The sequence below is a fragment of the Camelus dromedarius genome, chromosome 7, assembly GCF_036321535.1.
Source record: "Camelus dromedarius isolate mCamDro1 chromosome 7, mCamDro1.pat, whole genome shotgun sequence".
Lineage (NCBI taxonomy): Eukaryota > Metazoa > Chordata > Mammalia > Artiodactyla > Camelidae > Camelus > Camelus dromedarius.
In genome coordinates this window covers 46,954,728-46,979,584 of record NC_087442.1, presented here as the reverse complement: position 1 = coordinate 46,979,584, position 24,857 = coordinate 46,954,728, and the positions used below count along the sequence as shown (strand labels likewise).

The following is a 24,857-nucleotide window of genomic DNA, read 5'->3' as shown; positions in this document are numbered from 1 at the left end:
TGGGAGTCTCCCAATCCCAGAATATGACAATACTGATGGCAATTTCCAATGTGGGGTCTTTAGGTTCTGCAATAACTCAATGCCTGAGAATCTCTTCACCTCCTTGGAGCTCTCTCAGTGAGCAAATGATTTCTGAGTCCCAGACATGAGAGCATAATACGAGGCCAGAACACAGGCTGCTAAGCTCCCAAACATCAGACAAAGCAAGAAGCTATGAGGCATGAATGGCATCTTTAACATAATCTTATATTTGGAAAAGCGGTTTAAAAAAAAAACACTTGAAAATACAAGATAAGGTAACAGTGACTTATGTAAGTTTTCACCTTATATTGCTTGGCCATTTTTACATATAAATTATTGCTTACTAGCTTTGATAAATACACAGCACAGTCATATATACAGAAGCAGAAAGCATGAAATATGAGAGAAAATACTGTTAATGGCAATTCTGGTAATTCCACATGTGTTTCATATTTACCAGCTCTTCTAATGGTGGAAAACTACGCAGTGTAGTCCCTGAGAAGTTAAGACAGACACCCTTATGGTGGGTTTTCTATCTTCTAATTGTTAACGCAAGCTTACAGTGTCACAGCAGTCTTATTTAATGACGCATTAAAAGGCAAGAGTCCTTGTTTCAGGTCATCCATTTCATCCCAGTATTTAATAACAGTGTCATACGAATACAATAAATAGGCTATGCAAATAAATACTCTGCTAAAAAATGTTTAGTTTGTACAGCTTTGCTTTATACAGTAGTACACTTTCTAACTTTTTGGCAATTTTTAAAACCTTTTTCTTCCCCTACTGGTTTTAAGCACAATGGCCCACTCGTTACGAAGCAGGCTGAAATTTTAAGGACACGTCTTTGAAGCGTTTAAAAGAAACTCCATGTTAGACAACTGCAGTGGACCTGATCTTCCCTATTTTAATGTTTTGCCTAGTTTCTGAGCAGCCTGGATTAGCTGTGCCATTGGGGACACTAAGCTTGGGACTGTGGTGTATGATGCTTATGACAAAATGACGGGGCTGGGCTGGGGCAGCAGAGAAAACCCAGCCCCAGGGGTCAGAAGCTACTGGCAACCTCTCTTTTCATGCAACCGTTTCTCCCTGCTTGGAGGTGACTATGCATTAGCATTAACACCTCCCTACAAACTGGGAGGCGCGGGGTTTCACTTTATCCTCGTGCTTCTGAGTTTAATGTATGCTCCACCTGACTTGCTTGTGGATAGGGGTCTAGGAAAATGAGTTTATTATAAACAGACACTAGAATAAAGTAATGCAGGCCACAATATTTATCACTACAACCATTTGGCAACTGTATACATTATAACAATGAGTGAATTTAAAACACTGTAGTCTTTGGAGTATCTGTAAATGTTTACGGGAAAAATTTTTTAAATTTTGGAAAAGTTGTGATTTTGCCCATAGGAACCTGTCCTGTGCTGACTTCTAAGAGGGCTGGTTTGCTAGAATACTGACAAATCCAAAGACCCACAGGACTGTCTGAGAGTTGTGCTGTAGCAAGAAGAAACCTGCTTAGAAGTGCCCGTGCACCACTTGCTGGTGAAGGCGGCAGATTACAGGAGATTTTTCAGAGTGAATGGAGATTTCATGTGATCGTGAAAATCTAATAGAGCTGTAAAGGAGCTTAGATGTCTTCCAGCCCACCCTTCTGGCCAGAACAAAACCTATTCCAAAGAAGCCTTGGCAGATACTTGGAGAAGGAATATGACCCATCCCCATCAACAGGGACCCTGCCTCAGCCCCGTGCAGCCTGCTCACTTGTACAGCTCACATTCACCAGAAAGAGCTTCATGCTGTGCTAATTCTGGTTCCCACGATTCTGCTTTGAATTCTTTAAATTCCACATTTAAGTCTTCTCAGAGCTTCGGAAATTTCTGAGAGCTGCTGCCTGGGAAACCTCTCGAGACAGATGTTAAACTTCAGAACAATTTGGAGATACTGACTTTCAGAAGACAGGGGTGGAAAGCACATCTAGACTAAACAAAATCCTCCTTTCCTTTTGCTGCCCCGAGAGCCACAGGACCTCGGCTGCAGGAAACGCAGACAAGCGCCAGTTTCCCCCCCACCTGTTTCCACCCCTACCATGTGGGACACTCTGACTTCACCCTCACAATGCTTTTCAGCACGATGTAGGGTTCATTTGGCCATGGATGTATTTGAATTGAGGTCTAAGCAGCAGGTGCTGGGTTGAAACTGTTCTCCACTGGAGCAACTGAAATAGTTTTAGTTGGAGCAATGTAGATTGGATATGAATAACAATTTAAATTGTAAAACACAGAGACAAGATCACAATGGCCTCATGTGATGAGACTGGCCAAATGCTACTCCCTGGCATAGAGAAAAGGCCAGAAGACACACCGGGCTGTAAGGCCACACCATCTTCAGTAGCTCCCAAGGGAAGAGCTTTTCCAGTGTTTGATCAGCAGTAAAAGATGTTGCCTTTCCCTGGTTCTGATGGCTCTGATCTCCTCCAATGGGTCTCATTCCATTCCCAGCAGCCTGCAGCATTTCTCTGAGTGGACCAGCCCTGCATGGTGCCTTTCTATAAACCCTCATTACTTTTCAGGACTGAAGCATGACATGCTGGAACAGATTGAGTCTCTTTGAAAGTTCTACCCGAAATTTTCTCTGTGCAGTTCCTTCCAGTGATCTCTCAAGCTCAGTGTGGTTCCTGAGCCCAGGAAACAGCACTGTCATAAAGGCGTCAGAAAGCATCAGACACAGCCTCGTAATGAGGTGCTGATGAGACAAAAGCGAGCGGTTCTGTACAGGCACTGAGGAGATGGTCAGGCAGGAGCAGCGACGGGGGCACCAGGGGTGCCCGTGAGGGAAATGAATGGAGCTAGTATGTGAAGCAGGGCCCTTATGTTTTAGCGAAGGGACAAGGATCTAGCTGGCAGGGGTGGATTTCATTACTGCATCCCACAGGCTTTTCTGTTCATTTGAAGGTTGAGGGATATCCTCTAACCAGTTCCTGAGAACAGCAAGAGGTCTTAATTACTGTAGGAGCCCCAACCTGTAAAAATGGGAATAAATAGAGACTTAAAAGACTCTCAGACTTTGAGGGAAAAAAAGACAAATTATAGAAAGGCTCCCTGCCTTGGTTGGGAGGTGGACTACAGGACTTCTAAGTGTCCAACATAAATCAGACGTTTGGATATTTGGGGACTTTTTTCATTTGCTGAAAGACAGGCAATCATCACTATCCCTTGCTCTTCTCTAGAGGTTGCCAAGGGCTTCACACATCAAATCCCACTTAACCTCCCTGTGCTAGCTGTTCTCAATCTGCAGTCAGGGCATGAGGCTGCCAAAGGCATGCAAAACAGGAGGGCACCGCCAGGCACAAGAGGGAAGACCGCTACGATTCCGTCACTCAGAAAACAGTTTCAGAGTGCCTACAGTGTCTCAGGCATTGTGCTTTTCTTGAAAATCATATTGTATCCAAGGAGAGATGAGAGCCTGCTTGCATGTGTAAAGAAAATCCCCAGAAATTAAACAATGAGTTAATTTCTTAAAGATGACTATTTTTCCGTACTGGCAAAGCATCTTAGTCTAACTTGCCTACAGTTGTAAATCAGCTGTGCAGAAACGAATTTCACCTGCAAGCATACATCCATAAGTGACTGTGGATGGAAAGAAATGCATGCCTTGATATTTCTCTTCTGGAGATCAGAGCTGAGATGCCAGCACCAGTCCTCACCAACTCCCTAGACACAAGTGGCTTTTGGTGATGTCATAGTTCATATGGACAGAGACCACTCCTTCTCCCTGGAAATCTAGAGACGCCATCACTGTCTTCAGGGGTTCAAATGAGCTCTTTCCTGACAGCCTATCAACAGTAATCCCCTGCCAGGCTAAGTAAAACTCCTCCCTGTCTCATGCACACTCTAACTGAGATACTGGGTCACTGTGTGACAAGACACGTGCTCTCATCTTGACGCTGGCACATCTCAAAGTGAAAACTGGACTGGCTCAACAAAGTGATCAGAAGAAACCAGACTTCTCCATTTCAAGAAAGCTTCTGACTCTCTTTCTGCCTCCTCCTTCTGAGAGCAGCCTTTCCCCACCTCTGGATGCTGACATCACTTCCCCAGTATGCTGGGGCCGGCTTTCCTGTGTGTGTTCTGTGATATACTGATAAAACTCAGCAACTTCTGTTCTCGCAGGAAAGCAATGTGCTTGGCACTGCCATTCCCGGAGCTCCCGGGGCGGTGGGGCTCACACCCGCGGCTCGATCCGGTGCGAGAGCTCGAACAGGGACTGCTGGCTGTCAATGACGTAGAGGTGATTAACATAGGATTTCAACTCTTGGTGCTCTTTTGGAGACATGTCACCTCCTGTTTGGGGGAGGAGAAAAAGACAGTCAATCTCATGAGAGCAGAAATGCTGTTTCTAAATACCAGTAAAACCCCATATGAAGACTTACAGTAAACCCAGAAGGTAGACCCTCATTAGGCAGGATCCCAGAAGAGAGATCTTTATCCTAACAATGGAGATGCTTTTTCAGCTCAGACTAGATCCCTCAGGTCAGGTAATCAGACTGGCAAGATTATTTGTTTTACCAACATTGATACAGCATTTCCTCCTAACATTATGTGCTACTCCCTCCCATTACGTTATCATCCCCTCCACAGAACGGGATACAGCACAGACACAGCAAGTAAGTGGCAGAGCAAACTAGCACCTGGGCCATGAGGCTCCGAGTCTACGGTCTCGGCTCCACACCAAGGAGCCCATTACAGCGACTGTCCCTTTAATAGGCTCTTATATCGCAGACCAGGATTGTCAGAACTCACTGCTAATCTGGTGACTGCACAGACACAGTAGTTCTCTTTCTTTTAGATTTTGTACAATCTTTTGGTGCCCTTATTTTTTGGGGGAAAAAAGTTAAAGGATCAACTGAACGAACAGATATCACAGATGTGAACTGAAGGTATGATTAGTAGGCAAAGCAAGTTCAGAAACTATGTGGATATTTCGTGGGGAGGCTGGCGAAGTTACCCCACAGTGAGACCATGTAACCGTGGGTCTCCTGCTTCGTGGGACTTCAGATGGAGGGGAAGGTGTGAGGCTGGATGGAGTTCAGCTTGAGCAGGAGGGTGGGGCCCCTAGGAGGCCGAGCATTTTAATGCAGACATTTTTTCTCTTTGGTGAAAACCCATGTTTTCCTTCTCGATGACAAATACATTTTATGAAGAAATAATTAAGGTTTGTATGTCATGGATGGCTTGTAATTATTAGGTTTAATAGAAACAAGGCTTCCTGGTTTCAACAGGTTAAAGCACCAGGAGTTAAAGTTTTTACCATCTCCCTTGTTTGGTTTAGAAAACATGATGCTACCAATTTTTTTTTTTGCTACTGAGGCAATTTTGTTGTTAACTTTCCAGCCTTAAAATGATGGCAGGATTGGCAGGGAGCATATAGCTCAGTGGTAGAGCACGTACTTAGTATGCATGAGGTCCTGGGTTCAATCCCCAGTACCTCCATTAAAAAAAAAAAATAATAAACTAATTATAAAAAAAGGTGGCAGGATGAATGCTTCCAACCATGACAAGTGAGACTTGCATGGCACTTTGTAAGTGGCATGATTAAAATCGTATTATTTTATCCCAAATGCTGACTTTGGTTAACTCTGCCTAGACAAACCGTCAAAATAAATTTAGAAAATTCAGTCCCAAGTTACTTAAATCATTATTGTTAAATTTCTCCTTTGCTTTGTGCTATGCAGACTTACTCTCTGGTGATGGGAGGTTCACGGCAGGGTCAAGGCCAGCCACACCAGTAAACCTTCCTGCCTGCACTTGCAGTTTACATAGACCAAAATCCTTGGTAAGTGAGACTGAGGTCTTAGACTTCGCTGAGTGCCCATAAATACTTGGGAAGCAAAGCAGAATGGAAGAAACACAAACCCATTCCTCATCAGCATTGTTATACTCGAACATGTGAGTGAATCTCTGTGCCAGTGTTATTGCTATTTCTACTGCAACTGCTTTGCATGTGGGTAGTCAATGGAGAATTACATAAGCACAGATCAAATCATGTTAGTTGATGTGAACACTTAGAAAATTAGGTCCTGTATTTATGATTCTCTCTTTCAAACAACTTTGTAATCCACACAGAAGTTCAGTTGCTTTGTTGGAGGAAAATATTGCCACCCAAGACCAGCTTGGACAGAAAGAAAATTCTTAAGAATATGTACCAAATTGTTAGTAGTCTTTTCCTTAGGATGTGAGACATTGATTTTTCTACTTCATAGATACTACTGTGTTGTTGGAAAAAAATTGGTTTGCAATGAGGATGTATTATTTAACAAAGTAAATTTTAATTAGCGGTCACTTTTGATTGATTTATAATTATTAAAGCCTTAGTTTCCTGCTCTGCATCCACAGGGTGGGTAATCTCCCTTCACCAGTACTGGTGTCAGGATTCCACTGTCCATGTGACAGCTCCTTGAACTCAATACAGTTGATTTCCTTCCTTCTTCCTGCTATGTTTTAACACCATTTAAACATAGTGTAAATCATTCCTGAGATTTAAAAAGGAGCAAATATTCCTCCATACATTCATCTCAGTGTGGAATCTACAAATGGGCTCAGAAAAATACTCTTCCAGTGAAAGGCAGCTCCAGATAGGAAGTTTTTCTTGGAGAGGAGAAAAGATTCTGGAAGGCTGCTTTACGCACATTTACAAACTATATTCTTATTTCCAGGAAGGCTCCAAGCAAGGAGGTTAGGTCCAGGTCACTCCTGATAAAGCCAGGGGTCATTCTGAGCCAGTGGGCAAGCAAACACGACTTTCTGGGTCAAGGACAGAGTGGGAACTTCTGACTGTCTAAAGTCACTCTGTGCAGTGGACACTGGCTGCCAGGACAGGACCTAAAGCTGCCATTTCTTGTTTTACTCTGCATCCCAAATGTGCGGTGATGAAACAAAGAGAGAATACAGTATATGCATATGATGTGCATATTATATACTACAATCTGTTTAAATTTATTTCCACCAAATACCAACTTACAGTAAATGAACAGTCCACACCCCACTTCAATCACTCACCAAACTGGTTAGTCCTGCAGTGTCTCAGGGTTCGGACGGTGTCTGCAATCATATGCTGGAAGGCAGAAGAGGAAACACGTGAATGGAAGGGTGGTTTTGAGAGTTGCCAAGGGAGCAGTGCTGTGAGGACGGCTGGACTGTCTAACACCTTTGGGTGTAAAGAGAAGAGCTATATTTGGAGCTGAGCCTAACTTTAATTAATTATACTGAGTTTGGATGACAAAAGAATATTCAGACCTTGTCTACAGAAACAGGAGCTCTCAACCCCAGCTGCACAGATTCTAACTGAGCCACAGGAAAACCTGCTGTAAAGAAATGCAGCACAAGACAACCTACCAAATGGGAGACAATATATGCAAATGATATGACCAGTAAGAGGTTAATACCCAAAATATATAAGCAGCTCATACAACTCAACATCAGGAAAACAAACAACCTGATTAAAAAATGGGCAGAAGACCTGAATAGACGTTTTCCCAAAGAAGACATACAGATGACCAACAGGCACACGAAAAGACACTCAATGTCAATAATCATCAGAGAAATGCAAGTCAAAACCACAACGAGACATCACCTCACACCTGTCAGAATGGCCATCATCAAAAAGAGCACAAATTACAAATGTTGGAGAGAGTGTGGAGAAAAGGGAACCCTCGTACATTGTTGGTGGGAATATAAATTGGTACAGCCACTGTGGAAAATAGTATGGAGGTTTCTCAAAAAACTAAAAATAGAACTACTATATGACCCAGCAGTTCCACTCCTGGGTATATATCTGGGGAAAAAAAAAAGAAATAAAGAAAACACTAATTCGAAAAAGTATATATACTCCACTGTTCATAGCAGCATTATTTACGATTGCCAAGCTATGGAAGCAATCTAAGTGTCTATCAACATATGAATGGATAAAGAAGATGTGGGGTGTGTGTGTGTATGTATGTATGTGTATAAACAAACCAGGGAATATAACAAAATGAAACAGACCCACAGATACAGAGAACAAAGTAGTGGCTACCAGTGAGGAGAGGATGGGAGGAGGGGCAAAATAGGGGTATGGGATTAAGAGGTACAAACTATTATGTATAAAATAAGTAAGCTACAAGGATATAGTACAATACAAAGAATATAGCCAATGTTTTATAATAACTACATATAGAGTACAAACTTTAAAAATTAAGAATCACCATGCTGTACACTAGTAAATTATTTATAATGTACATCAAACATACCTCAATTAAAAGAAGAAAAAATTTTTCAAAAAGTATATAATAAAAAAAAAAATGCAGCAAGCCCACCCTCAACCTACCTGTCCACATTTGCTTGTACTTTTCACTTCAGGTGCAATTTCCCCTTCTCCCCATGAAGCCTTTCTGAGATGGCCCTTCCAGATGGGGGAGGCTCCATTCCCAGCCTTCCCAGTATTCCCTGTACAAGGCACGCTGGGTTTGTGCTGTGATTACTAGGGAACTTTCCTCCTCCTCCAGACCAGGTGCCACGGGAGGGCTGGGCGTGCCCAGCACCTACCAGGTGGCAACACACAGTCACACATACACGCTGAGTGGAGGCAGTAACTTTTGTGGAATCAAAGATGCAAGGAACTCAAATGGTGACAGGAAATGAGATATTTGTGAACGATGAATATTTTCTAAAACATGGATATCTATACAGAGGCCGTTTCCTGTTTATAATGGTCATTCCCTTTTACAGTCTTCACTTATCTACTTTCAAGTTCTCACTGATCTCCAGGCAGTTTCTTAAACTCACGGATCCCCTGGCCTCACACTTGTGTCTCTGTAACCGTCTTCCAGCTCTCGCTACCGTTTTCAGTTCTCCAGGGTAAAGGAAAGATAGCATTTAGGACAAGACCAATCTCCACTGCAGTTCCGCCTGCATCACTGTCTGAATAACCTCCAAACACGTCATCCTGTTCTGGTCCTCTGAAAGTCTACAGTGACGCCAAACATGGTCTCATACGAAACCCAAATATCATCCTGGTATTCAAGAATCAACGTTACCCATGATCTGGTCCTTCAAACCTTCCTAAATGAGCCATCTTTTTTTATTTCAATTGAAATATAGTTTACTTACAATATTATATTAGTTTCAGGTATACAACATAGTGATTCAAAATTTTTATAGATTATACACCAATCAAAGTTATTATAAAAGTCTGGCTGTACTGCCTGTGCTGTACAATATATCCTTGTATCTTACTTATTTCACACATGGAGTTTGTATCTTGGGCCACCATCTTTCATGTCCTGCCTACACACACCGAACTCAGAATTGTCCATGCACAGCAAATCATCAACGAAGTACATCTAAAATAATAGTGTTCATACTAAGAAAATTTTTTTAACTTCAAATCCAGCAGATCTACAGAAACATTCTTTGAATATGACCTCCTTACTAAATTGTTCTCATGGGAGGCGCGTCTATTGTATTTCTACTCAGTAGTGAAAAATTCAACAGGACGGTGATCACAGCAACAGCGTGAGTTGTGCTGGTGAAGGAAATGAAACCTGACGCACGTCTGTGAACTTATTGTCCAATTGCCTTCCCCGGATTTCACCGCTTCTCCCAGGACAGCCCCTCATGTCAAGCTGTGGCGTCACCCCGATTTCTATCACGTGCCATGAGCACAGCTGATGCAGGGAAGGCGGCTGGAGGGCGGCCTTGAAACCCGAGTCCTGATCCCATCTCTGGGTTTTCTGATGGGGGAGGGGGGCAGCTATGACAAAAGATGATGCTCTTCACATTGAGGGATAAAGAGGAGGGGAGAAAGCATTTGCTTCTTCATTATTTAACAGTGTGAGGCTGGAGCATTCAGAGGTGCAGAGGCAGCGAGGGGAACGATGGATATCTTGTCAGACCCAGTGAGCACTTCTAGGTCTCTGTGTCCTCTGACTTCATGTGTCGGCCTGGAGCAGCCAGATAAAGACAATACACTGAATTATCTGCTCACTGGCTCAAGCTAATATCCATCAGGAGGGACTGGCTTCCTACCAGTTAACTCAGTTAGGTGCTATTGGTTCATTATTGTGAAAGATGATCCTATTTTAGCTTAAGTGAAACCCTGTCTTCTGGTAAGAAATGTGCCTTGAAATGACTGACTCTATCAGGAAATTCAGCTTTTTTACTCTGGCATCCGAGTATAATAGGACCGTGTGTGATACAAAATGGAGTTTTGTCCTTCTGGAAAAAACTCTAACTTGATCCTGTCTTCTCTCTGTAAGGAGAGGGTCAGCACGAAGTGTGCTGTATCTTAACTGCCATCTGCTTTGAGGACCAGAAACCAGTGATACCAGAGTCTGCTCTCTTTAGAAATAACGTGCTAACAAACCCCAGGGGGAGGTGGAGGGACTAGTGCACCTGCCGTGCGCATGCACAGCTGCACTTAGATCCCAGTGGCCTTTTTAGTAAGAGTTCTCTTAAGGAATTTAAAATTTAAAATAAAAGTTTATTTATGCCGTTACTTCCTTGAGCTTTATTAAGGGATTAAGGGCACATACAAGTATTGACCCTAAGAAAAGTACTGTTAGACTTTGTTCCAATCCCTACAGTTAGTCTGAAGTCTTGGCACCTGGGCCAGCAAGACCTAGACTACATTCAGTGGCATTAAAAGGCTTCTGAACTGTTGGAGAAAGCAGGGGAACACTAGAGATGCTGGTCAGAATGGAAGAGAAAAGGGTGTAGGAAGCCTTCCACTGCTCTTTCCCACTCATGCCTGTATCAAATCGTTCTCTTGCTTTGGCAGCGCTGTCTCAGTGGAATGACGCAGTGAACTGCACCAATCACTGGTTCCTTTTGCAAAGGAGGTCAGCCCCCAGCCTGCCCCGAACAGTAGACAACAGTCAGCTTATAAAGAGTACACCTGTTCTCCCGTGCTCCCTCTGGCTTAGTCAGAGGGAAAGTTAGGCCTTTAGAGGGAATTCCACCTGGTGTGACACACCTCACCCCACATCTTCACACACTCTCTCCAAAGCTTACTTGGCACTCTCAAGCAGACGTGTGGCCAGGATTTGAAACAAATATTGACCAAAGGCTTCATTGTCCTGTAATCATTTCATCAACCAAACGCTGGTGATCACCCTGCCCACAGATTACCAGAATGCTAATGCCTACAGTCTTCAGTTGCAGACAGGTGCCCTGTGATCTATCAGAATATTACACAGTGACACAGACCAAACCTGTAAAGAGTAAGTACGAGAAAAGCTAATACTTTAAATATCCATTTCCAGCTGTGCTGGTTTGAGTGTAGTATCTAAAATAACTAAGCTTGATTCCAAAGCACTTAGCGCAGAGAGAGGCTTGAAAAGTTATAGTCACATCCACTTCAAAAATAACTAGCCAGAAAGTGATCATCTTCCAGTAATTACAATGGAGCTATGCAAGACATTCCGAGACGTCAGCCTTCCAGATGCCAGCTGCTCGTGTTTCCAGGTTGCACTGGCTCTGTGTCACCTCGTCTGGGGGTGACGCGTTAACCTCACAATTAGAACTGGGCACTTATGAGGCAAAGGTCAGAGTCCAAGCCTCGTCTGGACTCATCAGCTGGTACTCTGCATGGTCATGGGCTACGGCCCTTGGCCCATTCAACTTCTTCTCAAATGCCTGACCCAGGCTCTCAGGGAACCCGGAGCCTTCTCCCGAAAGAGTTCACACAAATCCATTAACATGACTGAAAAGGTCATTCAAAGGCCAGGGCCTATGGACAGGCATCACTGGTATCACCTTTAGCCGCGCACGCAGTCTAATCCACGACACTAAAGTTCACCTGTCAGACAAATCCATTCTACTTAGTAGCCAGCTAGGTCTCTGCAGCACTCCTGTTTTACAGCTGCTCAGCTCTCACAGGCAACTCCTCCTCTGCCCTCCGCTGCGCATGAGAAAGGCAAGGGGGTGCCCACTGCATGACAAAGCACCTGGGAATGTCCTGGAGATAATTCAGGAAGAGGCATTTCAGTAACCTGTAAGGAAGGACTGGCCAGGGACCCCTTCCTCAGGAGCAGGGAGGGCACTCTGCCCTGCGGCTTTCTCCACAGTGGTACCATTTGTCCACAGGCTGTTGGCGGGGATCCTTCCTCTCACATGCAGACCCTACAAGCCCCATCTTCATATCCAAGACGGACGTATCTCCCCAGAAGGAGAGCTTTCTCCTGGGCCTCAGAAGCAGAACATGCCAAGACACCGAGGGAAGCCTTTAAAGCAGTAAGGCTGAACCTCCTAAGTGGGAGATCCTGCCAACAGGACCCTTACATTTTGAATCCTTGTTCAAATACACTCAGCCACTAAAGTTAATCTAATGAAGTTTGTTCAAAAACAAAAAGCAGACTTTCACATTTGGCTCTCAAAACCTCTCCAGTACACTTATTTTTAATTGGAGTACATTTTATTGACAATTCACAACCTGCAGCAAATAAATCACACCCCCAACCCCGCCATTTAATTGAGAAAAGTGCTTAAGCCATTTGTTTCTTGGAGCAAGAAAAGCACAATTTCCCTTACAGTGGGAAAAAGGAGAAGTAGTGAAGTTTACATACCAGTTTTTCAAAATTGACAAGATTATCCAAAAACGTTTTATTTCCTTCATGAATAAATGTTACATCTGAAAATCAAAAGCAAAAAGATATATGTACCATTAGGAATGGATCATGACTCAGGGCTGAAGTGGTGTACATGCAATGTAGCTTACAAATTTTTCTTAAACATTATGGATTATTTCATGCATTTGACAAGGCAGCTTGAAACTGAATCTGCATAGTATTTGATATGAGAGGGCGTAAGTTATGTGTGTGGGGAGAAAACACTGTAACATTCCCACCAAGTATCTGTCTTGCACTCAACAATGAAGGCTTTGACTTCAACCCGCTTAATATAAGCTACCACTATCCTATAACTTGACTGGTTCATTATGTTTTTAGGCCAGAACACTGAGCAGAAAAGGACTGAATACCCGGAAACAAACAGGATTTTAATATTTACATGTTTGCTTTTTAACAATCCCTGGCAAAGTATATGGGACTTGCTTTACTTAAGACATTAAGGTTTAGATTTAGATGTTTAAATTTAGACTTTTGGTTCTCAAAGCAAGGGCCTGACTGGGTATTCAAAGGGAGTGAGAAGAGCAGGTTTGAAAATGGCAAGGTTTCTGGGCCCATTCAGCCACTGGAAGCAAGCATCACCGATGGAAACCACATAAAGGAAAGGAGGATGAAGGTACATTTTCAGAGGAAGGGAATGTTACATTTGATTTGAGCCTCACTGCATCTGAACTGACAGAAGATATTCAAATAAAAACCTTTTGGTTTTAAAAATCACAGGAGTGATAGGGATTTGGGAATTACTTTCAATAATGACGGCAGCTGAAGCTCTGGAAGAGGATGACATAAAAACACAAATCAGAGGGTCAAGGACTGAGCATGAGGGAATCCTCACAGACAGGAATCAAACTAAGAAATGCTCTACAATGTAAAGAACGTGCAAATAATCAGGTTACATCAGATATGGAGGGCAAACCAAATGAAAATAATTTTCAAAAATCTTGTTAAAATAGCAATATAAAAGAGGGAAATGAACAGCTTAATATTCCTATAAATAGAAAGGGAGAGCATTTGCATTTAATCAAGACTTTGATTCTGCTGCTCCCTATGGGGCAATTACGAGCTAGGTGCTTGGGAAAGCTGCCTCCAACACATCCAGCTGCTGAGCTTTGACTTCCCACCCGGGGGCGACACCAGTTACATAGTTACACGAGACACTGGTACAACCCTCTTCTCAAGGCATCCTTTCAACGGAACTTGCAGCCTGGCTAGACAGCAACCTCTTCCTAAGCTTTTTTCCTTTTTTACCTCCTTTCTTTTTTTAAACTGGTGTCCTAGCAGGAAAACAATTTGGAATTATGCAGTCATCTGACAAACTCCTTTTATTTTATTATCTTCCATGGTTTTGCTTTCAGAATAGAATTGCAAGCTCTCACTCTGAGACCCAATATTCAGAAAGAGTAGCCAACACAGGTTTTTTTTTTTTTTTTTGTACAGCAAGTAAAGCACTGTGTGCACTCTACCCACATTAAACACCACCCATAAGCCTAGTCTCTCCTCACTCCCGGAGGTTGTGGATTACATGAATGATGACAATAATACAGTTTATAATGACTAACAGTGTCAAATATGGCATTAATTCATTTAATCCTCAACTACAGACTGTAAGGTAGAGCCCTAGTAGGAAAGCATGTGAAGAAACTACGGTCCAAAGAACGAGCACAGCTGACCTAGGATCACAGCTCTAAGACTCAGAGCCAGGATCCAAGCTCGGGTAGCCTGTTTGCTCTCACCACCGTGCCTCTCTGGTACCTGGAAGGACTTGGACGTCTCTTACAACCTGTTATAGTCAACTTGCTGAATTCATGGGATGTGGGGTGCCTCTGCAACTTTTAAAAGCATTTCCTTTGTCTGTCGCCCCTCTTATCTCTTCCCTCTCCTCTAGCTGGGTGGTCTTGCTTAACCTCAACTCTCAAGGGCTTATCGAAGTCAGCAGATGAGGATGGTGGCTCTATTGAGGGTGGGGGTTGTTAGGATGATGCTGGCATGAAGATAAGGCAGGGAAGATGCAGCTGGCCAGGTGGGGAGGGAAGAGAGGCTGGAAGGGGCTGCTGCCCAGAAGGAGATCTAAATGGCTGAAGGTTTTGATGCAGATGAGTGGCAGGTGTGTGATGAGGAAGGCGTGAGAGAGATGAACCAGCAGGCAGCTGAGCTCAGAAACTGGGAACTCAGGACTTAAGTCGGGGGCTGTGGAGCAGTTCAGGATACCCACCGGGATCAGGGTTCTGGAAATGAGTACCTGCCAGACCCTTCTATCTGGAGACACCTGAACATGCTCCTAACACTTCGTATAATAGAAATGATGCCATCTGAAGAGATGGCAAATGAAAGAGAGGGAAGAAACATACAAGTGCCTTAACATCCCCCTAAACCTGCAATAGTAATCTCCACTCTGAGATACAGACACAGCCTCAGGTTTATCCTCAGACCTACCTGCTGATTATTTACTCTATTGGAGGGAATACCATCTCCAAAAACACCACACGATACAGACTATTCAATTGCTTTAGAACCTGAGCTCAGCTGGATCCTTTTGCCAACACTTACGTAGGGTTTCCCAGTCACTAATTTCTGAACTGGATTCCACAGTTGAGGGGGAAGTAAATCAAAAGGTAAGAAATTCACCGGGAAACAGAAAAGCTGATGGCTGAAAGCATTTTAAGTTTATGTGCTTACTTGATAATCTGCATGCTGTTGGGAATTGACCATCTCAAAAAAAGTGAAACAGGGGAGCCATAATCTTTCTTAACACCCACAGAGTTCAATTTGGTCTTTTTCTCTAACCAAAAGCAATCCAAAGTAGGAGGCACAAACAGATGTGTGGGAAGTTTTCATTAAAAAGTTAGTTGCTCTAATGTGGTTTACTGCGAATTTTAAAATAATTTTGTAGCTAACAAAAGCTAAGAATTAATGTCGCTTATGCTTTTCAAAATGTCTCATCTCAGATGTGATATATACACATTTAAAATTTTACATTTCCTTTTTTCCTGTGGAAATTATTTCAGACAAAAACGGTGGCTTTAAATGCAACACAGTACTAATGTTTATTTTTATAATGACGAAAAGATAAAGGAAAAATAAGTGCTTGTTTAAACTCTAGAGAGCTAATTTAAAAAGAAAAGAAAAAATGTTTTCTTTATTAGTGTGAATGAGAGAAGGTATCTTCAGTAGAAAAAAGAGAAATTTGTTTTGCTGCTAACAAAGAGGTGTAGGTAAGCTCAGTAGAGCAGAAAATTGCATCCAAGCTAAGATGTTTAAGTGTGAGACACCTGACCACATTAAATATTTTAGAGGAAAACCCACTAACATATAGCAGAAAGCTCGGCTCACATCTAATTAAGTTAAAGGGACACTGTTGACTATTTTCTCAATACCTGAAAAACATTTATTGTTTCAAAAATTTGTCTTCCTAAAATCAATTCCTTTCCTAGACCTGTCTTCGTTTCCTATTTTGCCTATTTGTGTCTAAATAATTCTGTTACTTCCCACGTGCCACCACCTCCACTCTCCAGTTGGTATTTTATTTTAAATAAAAATCAAAAGCCTGAATAAACTATCTCAGAAATAAATATGAAGAATAAAGTGAACATTTAAGTTTTACAATCTCTCCTTATTTCATCCATTTACATTTAGCAGAATCTTTTGAGCTTGAATGAAGCATTCTGTGTGCCTCTCAACTGTCCTAATATATTATTGCTTCACAGAAATTCTTGCTTTATACAAGATGAAGGTTAACTAAGCAGCTGCAGGGATGCAGAACAACTCAATAATTTTCCAAGGTCTGGTTGTTCTCGAGAGAAGCAGAAAAGGGAACATCAGCTTTATTGCTGGGGGGCTGGTGATGCGGGGTGGGTGGGGAGGAGGATGTCCAGGCCAACTAGCAATCTAATTTCTAGGTAATTCATTTCCAGAATCACCTTTATGGGTGTAGGCACTGGGGTCTGATCCAACAGAATTTACAAGCCTCTGAAGGGCAGAGGCAATAAAATTCCCTTGGTAGGAATCAAAATATGGCCAAGAAAGATGACCAAATCCCTTTTCTGCGGAAAGCACACAGGTAGGATATATACCAAATGTCAGGAGCATGGGCCAGATTACAAAGAACTTCCCTCTAATCAGTCCCTTTGGTTTGAATGAGCCCACTGAGCTCTCATTAGTAAATTTAACTAACATGTTTCATGATGAGTTATCTGGTGCTGTCCAGAAGTCAGTGGACTAACGTGGTTCAGTCACACACTTTCTCAACCAGATTCTTGAAAGAAGAAAGCACATTCTCTACCAGGATTTTTCAAACACTGTATTGCTTGTGTTGACCCAGGTATTTCTCACACAGCAGCAAGCCATGGGCTGGATCTCTGAAATTTAGATTGCAAACGGACAACATGACTGGTCACTGTTTGGGTTCTTAATGCCAGCCTTACTCTTGGTTGAATTAAGTGGACTGTAGTCTCAAAGGAAATAAGACAGCGCTTAGAAGGAGAATAAAAGAAAAACACAAAAGTGTCCAGGGCCAAGCTTTGTGAGTTGAGTGAAGAAGCTCTGAAGTCTGCTCAAGCACAGTGAAGCATTTTAGGTATCTCAGAGATAACTGAGCATTTGAAAAACAATTACAAGCCAACACAGTTAGGTCTGAATGTCAAAATTACTTTAAAGAAATAAACTCAGAGTCCTTTATTTGCCCTCTATAGTTAGAGCGATATGTTTCTGGAATATGGAATTACACAGCATAAAAGATAGAAAATCATTACCTTTAAGCAATAAGGGCATGAAAGGGATTTTGGGAGGCTTCATCTTTTTAAATGCATCTCGGTAGGCTTTGTGATTCAGGGAAGGATCCTGCCGAACCAAGCAGATGACAAAGAGAAAAAAATCAATGTGCTATAGAAACAATTCTAAATCCCACTTTTGCTATACAATTTGAACATGATTTAGATATAGCGTGGTCCTTCCTAAGAACAAAGTAGATAAAGGTTTCCTAGGAGAATAAACTCACTAAATTAAGGCAGGAAATCTAGGCAATGAATGAAAGTCAAGTTATTGGTTGACAATAATGGGAAATGACTGCAAAGGAGAGACACCTTTTGATTGCCCTATTATTTTCCCTCAAATAGGTTCTTTAAGCAGTTTCCTCTTCAGAATTTCCATCATGAGGTAACCCCAAAGTCTTTTGTTAGGCATGCTGCAACGAAAAACTGCCTTCATAATGCACAGATAACATAGAGGAAACTAGAGAACAGTTTTATTGTGTTCCAAAAAGAAGACTGTACATTTTATATCTAAACCTAAGAAATGGTAAAAAGGGAAAAAGTCGAAAAGAACAATGCAGGAGAAAGGCACACCGAATTTATGCTGATTAAATTCGAGGCTTTGAAATGGATTATGCTTAAAAATCTGTCTTCTGAAAATCAGACCAAAAGGACCATTCTCACTATCTTTTTCCACAGAGAGGAAGAAGCATTAACTATCAGCTTGCTTCACACCATAAAAAGCAAAGCTACATTTTCACACACAAGTGAACTAGGCTAAGCTACCAGCATGGGAGAGGGCGGATACCGACCACTGACATCCAGAAAGAAACTTGACACTGGCAATCAATTTGAAGAGTAAGTTCACTGTGGCTCAACTACTTACTGTTAAACTTTCAAGTTCAGAGAAAAGCTTCTTAAACTTTCCAGGGATTTTCTAAAAACAAACGAACAGAAAAGGGCAAAGAAGTCAGTTATTTTGAGAGGCACTAAGGGGAATGTTTGTTAAGCTCTGTTTACATACATCACATTTCTGAACCTAAATACCTCTATCACTTTGTTCTACCCTGACTGCTTCTCATTATGCAATTTTCATCATTCCTTAATGTGATGTTCCTTGGGAATGTTGCTAAAGACAGTGTAAAATAAAGAACAGCCACATGACTCAGGAATCTAGCTGGTTAGACATTCCACAAGCTGGGGAGGTTTTAATAAAAATCTGGATTTCAGTTCCATAGCTTACCTTTTGACAAATGCTCTCATCTTCTTAAACAGTCTAGCTGAGTGGGAAATAATCATGTTGGCTGGTGTTTTTTGTACATATGATATAATTATGCTTCACAGCAGAGGGCTGAATAGTGAAACACCATGAAAACCTTAAGTGATGATACCTGTACTTCAATGGGTAGAATCACTGAAGTGTACAGATCAACCACACCCACAGCTGGATGAAGAACGACCGAGGACAGAAACATATGCCATCCTCCCTAATGAAAATTCAGGCCTATGGAAGAAGGGTCTGGAATTTTCTAGCCTGCTTTTAATGTGGTTAAGTGAAAAGCTGGATGCCTTAGTAGTCAGTCTGAATTTGAATTCTGATTCCGCCCCTTTCTAGCTGTTTGTTTAGTTCGAGTCTCCAAGTTCTCCGAAAGATGTGGAGACAACTCATAAGAAGCAGGGCTGGTGCTCAACAAATTCCAGCTATTAACACTAGTGACAACGTTCTCGAAGATGTGTGGGATTTTCCATTTCCAAAACAAATCAAAATAATGAGGTAAACCCCACAATAATCAGACTTTTAAACTTTAGAAATAGACTTTCCAATTTGATAATGTTGAATCTGGACTCAGTTTATCACAGCAAACAGGTTGTTGGATATGTTTGGAAACTACTGTTACACATACCAGCACACATGTATTAATAAATGGAAGACAAATCAAATGAGAAAAGATAAAATGTCAATGGCTGCAACTGATTCCAGTGGTCCTTCTGAGCTGCATATCTTAGTCTGCTGGAAATTCCACACGAATGTCCCAGTGGCACCTCAAACTCAACATATCTAAAGACAAGCTGATCTACTCCAGGGGTTGGCCATGGGCCAAATCTGTTTGCTTTTATAAATAAAGTTTTATTGGAACACTGGCATGCTCATCATTTACAGAGAAAACACGTGGCTGCTCCTGCACTGCACTGGCAGAGCTGGGTCACTGCAGCAGAGACCAGATGACCTGCACGGCCTAAACACATTCAGAAACTGGCCTTTTACTCAAAATGTTTGCTGCCCTCTGTTCTAGTTCCTCAGACCTACTTCTTTTCCTGTATTGCCTATTAGGCAATATTTAGGGTAGTGTGATCACTTGCCAGGGCTGGAAATACTGAGGTCACCTCTGCCAGGGATGCCCACCCCCAGGGCTCCCAGCAACTCCAACTCCAACTCCACCTCCAAGGCCCGGCTGCAGGCTCAGCTGCCCTCAGACAGAACAATCCCTCCACTGCTCTGCTGTGGTCCGACCGGACCTCCTTCATCACAGCACGCTGTGTCCTAATCTGGCCCATTTTCCGTCTGCCACGGCGCTGGTGCAGTGCCCTGCACAGAGCAGGCAGTCAGTGGGCACACGAAAGGCACGCTGTTTGAATTGAATTGAATTGTTCTCTTCTACATGCCTGCTAATCAAAGCTTCTCTCTGGGTTTAATTTAAAATTCCACTCTCCTCCCTGACCCTTGCTAGCTGTCTGTCTTCCTCCTGCTCTGATCAATAGCCGCATTTCTTGTCCACCTCCTTTAATCTCTCGAAGTGCATGCGCATCGCGTCTGCTTAACCAGAGCTGCGGGCCTTTCGAGTCTTTTCTCTTGAATCCCTTTAAGGAGCACTGACCCTGACGCTCCGGTCACCATGGGGCATTCCATCAGAGTATGGCCCCTGACACAAAGAAAGTGAACCCAAAAGTTGCCCAGAGACCCACACTGAGATCTAATGTGAGAAAAACGGTGGTGGGCCTGTCAGCATCTCTCCTGTGGGAGTGTGAACTGGGAACCAGGAAAGGTATGGGGCAGGCCGTGCTGGGAGCTGAGTCTGAAGGACTGAGGAGAGGCCTTGATGGTTAGAGTAAGGATGAGGGGGGAACCGGTACCAGGAACAAGACAGGCAGTCAGGAGGGAATGGAGGGAGAGAGAACCCCAAGTCCAAAGAAAGAAGGTGATGGGGCTGTGGGGGAGGCAGAGGGCCCTGCATCTCTTTCTGGCTTAATTCAGGGACACCCCAGTTTCAGCTCTCCCCACATATACCCTCAGAGCCCAAGTTTCGGAAAGTGCGTTGACTTGAGCGGCCTCTCTGCATGAGCCCACAGCCTTCATCACCCTACAGGGACAGGCAGAGCCAGGACTGGGGAAGCCTGCCACCTACCACATTGTGCGGGCAGCTTTCTAAGAAAAAGAATACAAAATTACTTCATTTTTGCAAGTTTTACAAAGATACACTTCATCGACATGAATACACTGCCAGGAGCCCTGCGAGGGAGAGATCCAGGAGCTCACCATTCATCAGCTTCTCAGCAAATCTGCTTTCTGGACACACAGGTGAGCTTCTGAAAGGACCATGTGGAACTGTAACTAAGCCCTGAAGGGAGTAAAGCCAGGAACTAATTCTAGCTGGGGAGCATTTTATAATTTTTGTTTCTTTCATATATATAGAACAATTTTAAAGAACATTTGCTCAGAATAGTCCCTACTGACTTGAGACATTAATTTTTAACTCTTCTTTTTCTAGTAGTACTTATTTCGTTTAAACCATTTAAGTCAATTTATTTTAAATAAAGGCTTTTTAGGTGGAACATTTCCCATTGCATTTCATCTGTCTCCCAATCCCACCCTCCGTATGGACCCCCAAGGCTCACCTCCCAGGTCTGGGACAGCCGGCTGACGGAAGCAGTGTTGAGACCCATCACAATAGCAAAGAAAGAATTCAGGTTTCTCTGTGCTTTGCAGCTACGGGATAAAAGAAAGCAGAAGGCACTTTGAAGCCACATCCTTTCACCAGATGATCACAAAAGATAAAGCTGCAAAGACTCTCCTAGGCCACAGAATTCAACGTCTAGGGCAGGGCTGAACTCTGCTCGATGACCTCTGTACTCTTGACCTGTGGGACGGGTGTTACTCCCTCAACACAACTGATCACAAATGCTTCAGCAACTCCAGACCTTCAGGAAAAGATCTGTGCTCTTGATATTCTCTGGACACTCACAAGATTCCTCCTTTTAAAAAACCTATTTTCGATGCATTTACAATTTCAACTGAAAACTCTCAGAAGTTTATGTATCCCCTACCCTCATTATAACAGCTCTCTGGTCCTGTCTCTAATTCGGATCTGCCTTTCTTTTTTGACAAACAAGTCTCTCTCAGCTCACAGGTCTAAGCTCCCCCTCTCATTACATTTAGGTATATTTTCTTTGCTTTCAACAAAATAGCTACTATGATATGTATATATTTAAAGTATGGCATAGAGGGAGGATACAGCTCAGTGGCAGTGTGCTTAGCACGCACAAGGTCCTGGGTTCAATCCCCAGTACCTCCATTAAAAAAAAAACAAATAAGTAAATAAATCTAATTACCCCCCTCCAAAGAAAACAAAAACAAAACAATAAATAAAGTATGGCATATACTATGGGGATACTCTCCCACATTTCTCATTTAAGGAAATAAAATGCAAAATAAGACCATGTTGAGCTCCATTTACTGTGTCAGGTTATCTGCTCTACACAACGTCAATCGTGCCTTTCAACTTAATGAGTCAAAACTCCACTGATTTTCAAAGCCAGCTGAGGGGCTTGATACAGCAGAGGGAGGTTGGGCTTCCAGTCAGCTGGAACAGCCTGTGCATCCCAGACACTCCTCAATCTAGGATGTATTAGAAAACAATTTCTTTCAGATTCACAAATATATAGAGAACAAACTAGTGGTTATGGGTTGGGGGAGATACAGGGATGGGGAATTGGGAGGCACACACTATTAGGTGTAAGACAGGCTCAAGGATGTTATTAGACAGCAAGGGGAATATAACCAATATTTTGTAATAACTGTAAATGAAAAGTAACCTTTAAAAATTATATAAAAATAATTTTTAAAAATTTAAAAAAGGAGACAACTTCTTGGAGGCAAGTTTCTAAGCCTGCAAAATTATTCTAACTTTATAATTAAATATGAAAAAATATGAAAGTGCTTAGCAGCAAGTTGGGTGCATAAAAATTACTTGGGTACCCAGTGTGGGATGTCATCTCTTCCATAACAACTCCTTCAATGTCTTAAATAGAATTTGGGAATAGTGTATATATAACTCTGCCTCCTGCTTTATCAGTTACATAACGTGTTACCTATTATGGATTCTTCACTGTCATCATTAATGGCTATATAACACTTTATCAAAAACATATTTCATAATTTGTTTTCTTTTCCCTCATGGCTGACATTTAAATTATTTTCAATTAAATACAATTCAATACAGATTGAGACAATAAATATCTTTGTGTATAAAACTTTTTACTGTATTTATGGTTTTTTAAAATTAAGCTAGATTTCTAGTCAGAACCAGGAAACTGGTTTGGGCTCTTAAAGTGGTAATACGTAGAGCTGGTGGTGCCGGGCCGGTCCTGCCTGAGCAGCCTGCTCCCGGCCTGCACACTCCCAGGGCAGCTGTGCCTGGGCATCAAGGCAGTGGGGGAGTGGGGGTCACACCTGGGAGCATTTTGGAAATTCTATACCCATTAATAGGGGAACCTGGAAAGGCACTGTTGCCTCCATCCCTACTGTTCAAAGCATCTGGGTGAACACAGTCCTCAGGACCCCCACCGCTGAGTCTCCACGGGCCCCGGTCTGTCTGTCTCACAGTCTTCCTTCCAGTTTTAGACTCTGCCTCCAGTTCCCTGGTAGGCAAGAGGACCTGAAACTTAGCCTAACTGGCTCCTTCATTTGGTTTCTGCCAACTTTCTCCTGAGTAGACCCCACTTGGTATATTCCACGAATAAACAAACAAGACTCTTCCTAGTCTATGATTTAGAAATCCACCTATTTCTCAGAAACACTGGTGCCTAAAGGCGTCAATACTGCAACTCTTCTTTCCTTATGCCATCACTTCCCTCACTCCATCTTCCTATCTCATCACAACCTGGAAAGTTCACCCCAGCCAGAACAGACTTCAGTCAGCTCCATCTCTTGATGGGATGATTTGAAATGCCAGGCTCCTCTGTCAAGGTTTTTGTGATCAGTGAGAACTGCTGCACCCCTGTCTCACCTAGAAGCTCGCTCTCACTCCCACCTTACTGCATGATGGAAGCCCTGATGGCTCTGTCGTTTCTCATCACTCAAATGCCTAGTGTACAGCAAGCCCTTCAGACAGCATTTGTTGGAGCTAAAAACAAGACCTTTTTAGGGAAATAGTTTTATTATTATTCATTATAAAAAAGTTAAAAATTCTTCTTTGTATTTGGCATCATTTAACTATATGAAATCTTAGATACAATTCTCAATCCTTTTATCTTTCAGCTCCCCATAAACAGTTTTCCTGGTTCATATCTCTTTTTTGTCATATTTAAAATATGAATCTGTAAGAAGAACACCTGAATCTGTAAGAAGAAAAAAGAAATTAATATAGACACGATTTCTCCATAAGACAAGAATTTTTTTTGGTAGGGGAAGGTAATTTGGCTTATTTATTTACTCTTAAAGGAGGCACTGGGGATTGAACCCAGGATCTCATGCATGCTAAGCATGCACTCTACCACTTGAGCTATATCCTCCCCCTATAAGACAAGTTGATACAGTACAAATATGGACTACCATCCCCATCTGGAGCCCTCCTTTACCAAGCCTCATTCATTCCATCAGAAGAACAGACTGTCCGACACTAAAACATTCCAGTTCAGCGAACACTCCTTTGTGTGAAGAAATAAAGTCCACTCAATCCACAGAGGAGGGGGATGGGATTGGTGAGGAGGAAGGAAACATGAATATGCAAATAGGATGCCGTAGGCAGGGAAGACACTTCATGATCACAGAAATTACTGTTTTCCCTCGGCCATTCCTACTACTGTGATTGTGAAGAATTTAACTTTCTGTTTCTTTTGGCACTCTCTTCTACAGGCTAGGGATAGAGAGCAGTATAGCAAATAATTGAAGAGCATAGGGCCATATGGAGAAGGTACGAATATACGTATTTCATTTCCCTGAGGATAGACACAATCTTATACTGGGAACTAAGCTATGTGGTATCATTTTACTCGATGGGGTATTAATGCCCCATTTCACCAAGTAACTGGCATTTATAAGAAACCTTTTGACCCAAAAGAGCTTCAACTTTAAGGAGTTTCATAGGCTATTGTAGAATGTGATGGCCAAATTAAAAAAAAAAAAAAAGCAGCAGCATTCACCATAAAAGCAACCA

At 42.4% G+C, this 24,857-nt stretch overlaps 1 protein-coding gene across 4 annotated transcripts in view; it reads right to left on the bottom strand.

The window, feature by feature from the left end:
* Positions 1-227: 227 nt before the first annotated feature.
* Positions 228-24,857, bottom strand: part of RAPGEF5 (Rap guanine nucleotide exchange factor 5) — a 241,542-nt gene continuing 216,912 nt past the window's right edge. For all 4 annotated transcript variants that reach the window (XM_031455033.2, XM_064487511.1, XM_064487513.1 and 1 more), the window contains exons 21-26: positions 21,319-21,409; positions 18,311-18,361; positions 17,428-17,515; positions 12,620-12,684; positions 7,077-7,131; positions 228-4,361 (exon numbers count right to left, since the gene is read on the bottom strand). In XM_031455033.2, coding sequence (XP_031310893.1) covers positions 4,243-4,361; positions 7,077-7,131; positions 12,620-12,684; positions 17,428-17,515; positions 18,311-18,361; positions 21,319-21,409 — 469 coding nt within the window. In that variant the 3' untranslated portion in view covers positions 228-4,242. The remainder of the gene's footprint in view (positions 4,362-7,076; positions 7,132-12,619; positions 12,685-17,427; positions 17,516-18,310; positions 18,362-21,318; positions 21,410-24,857) is intronic.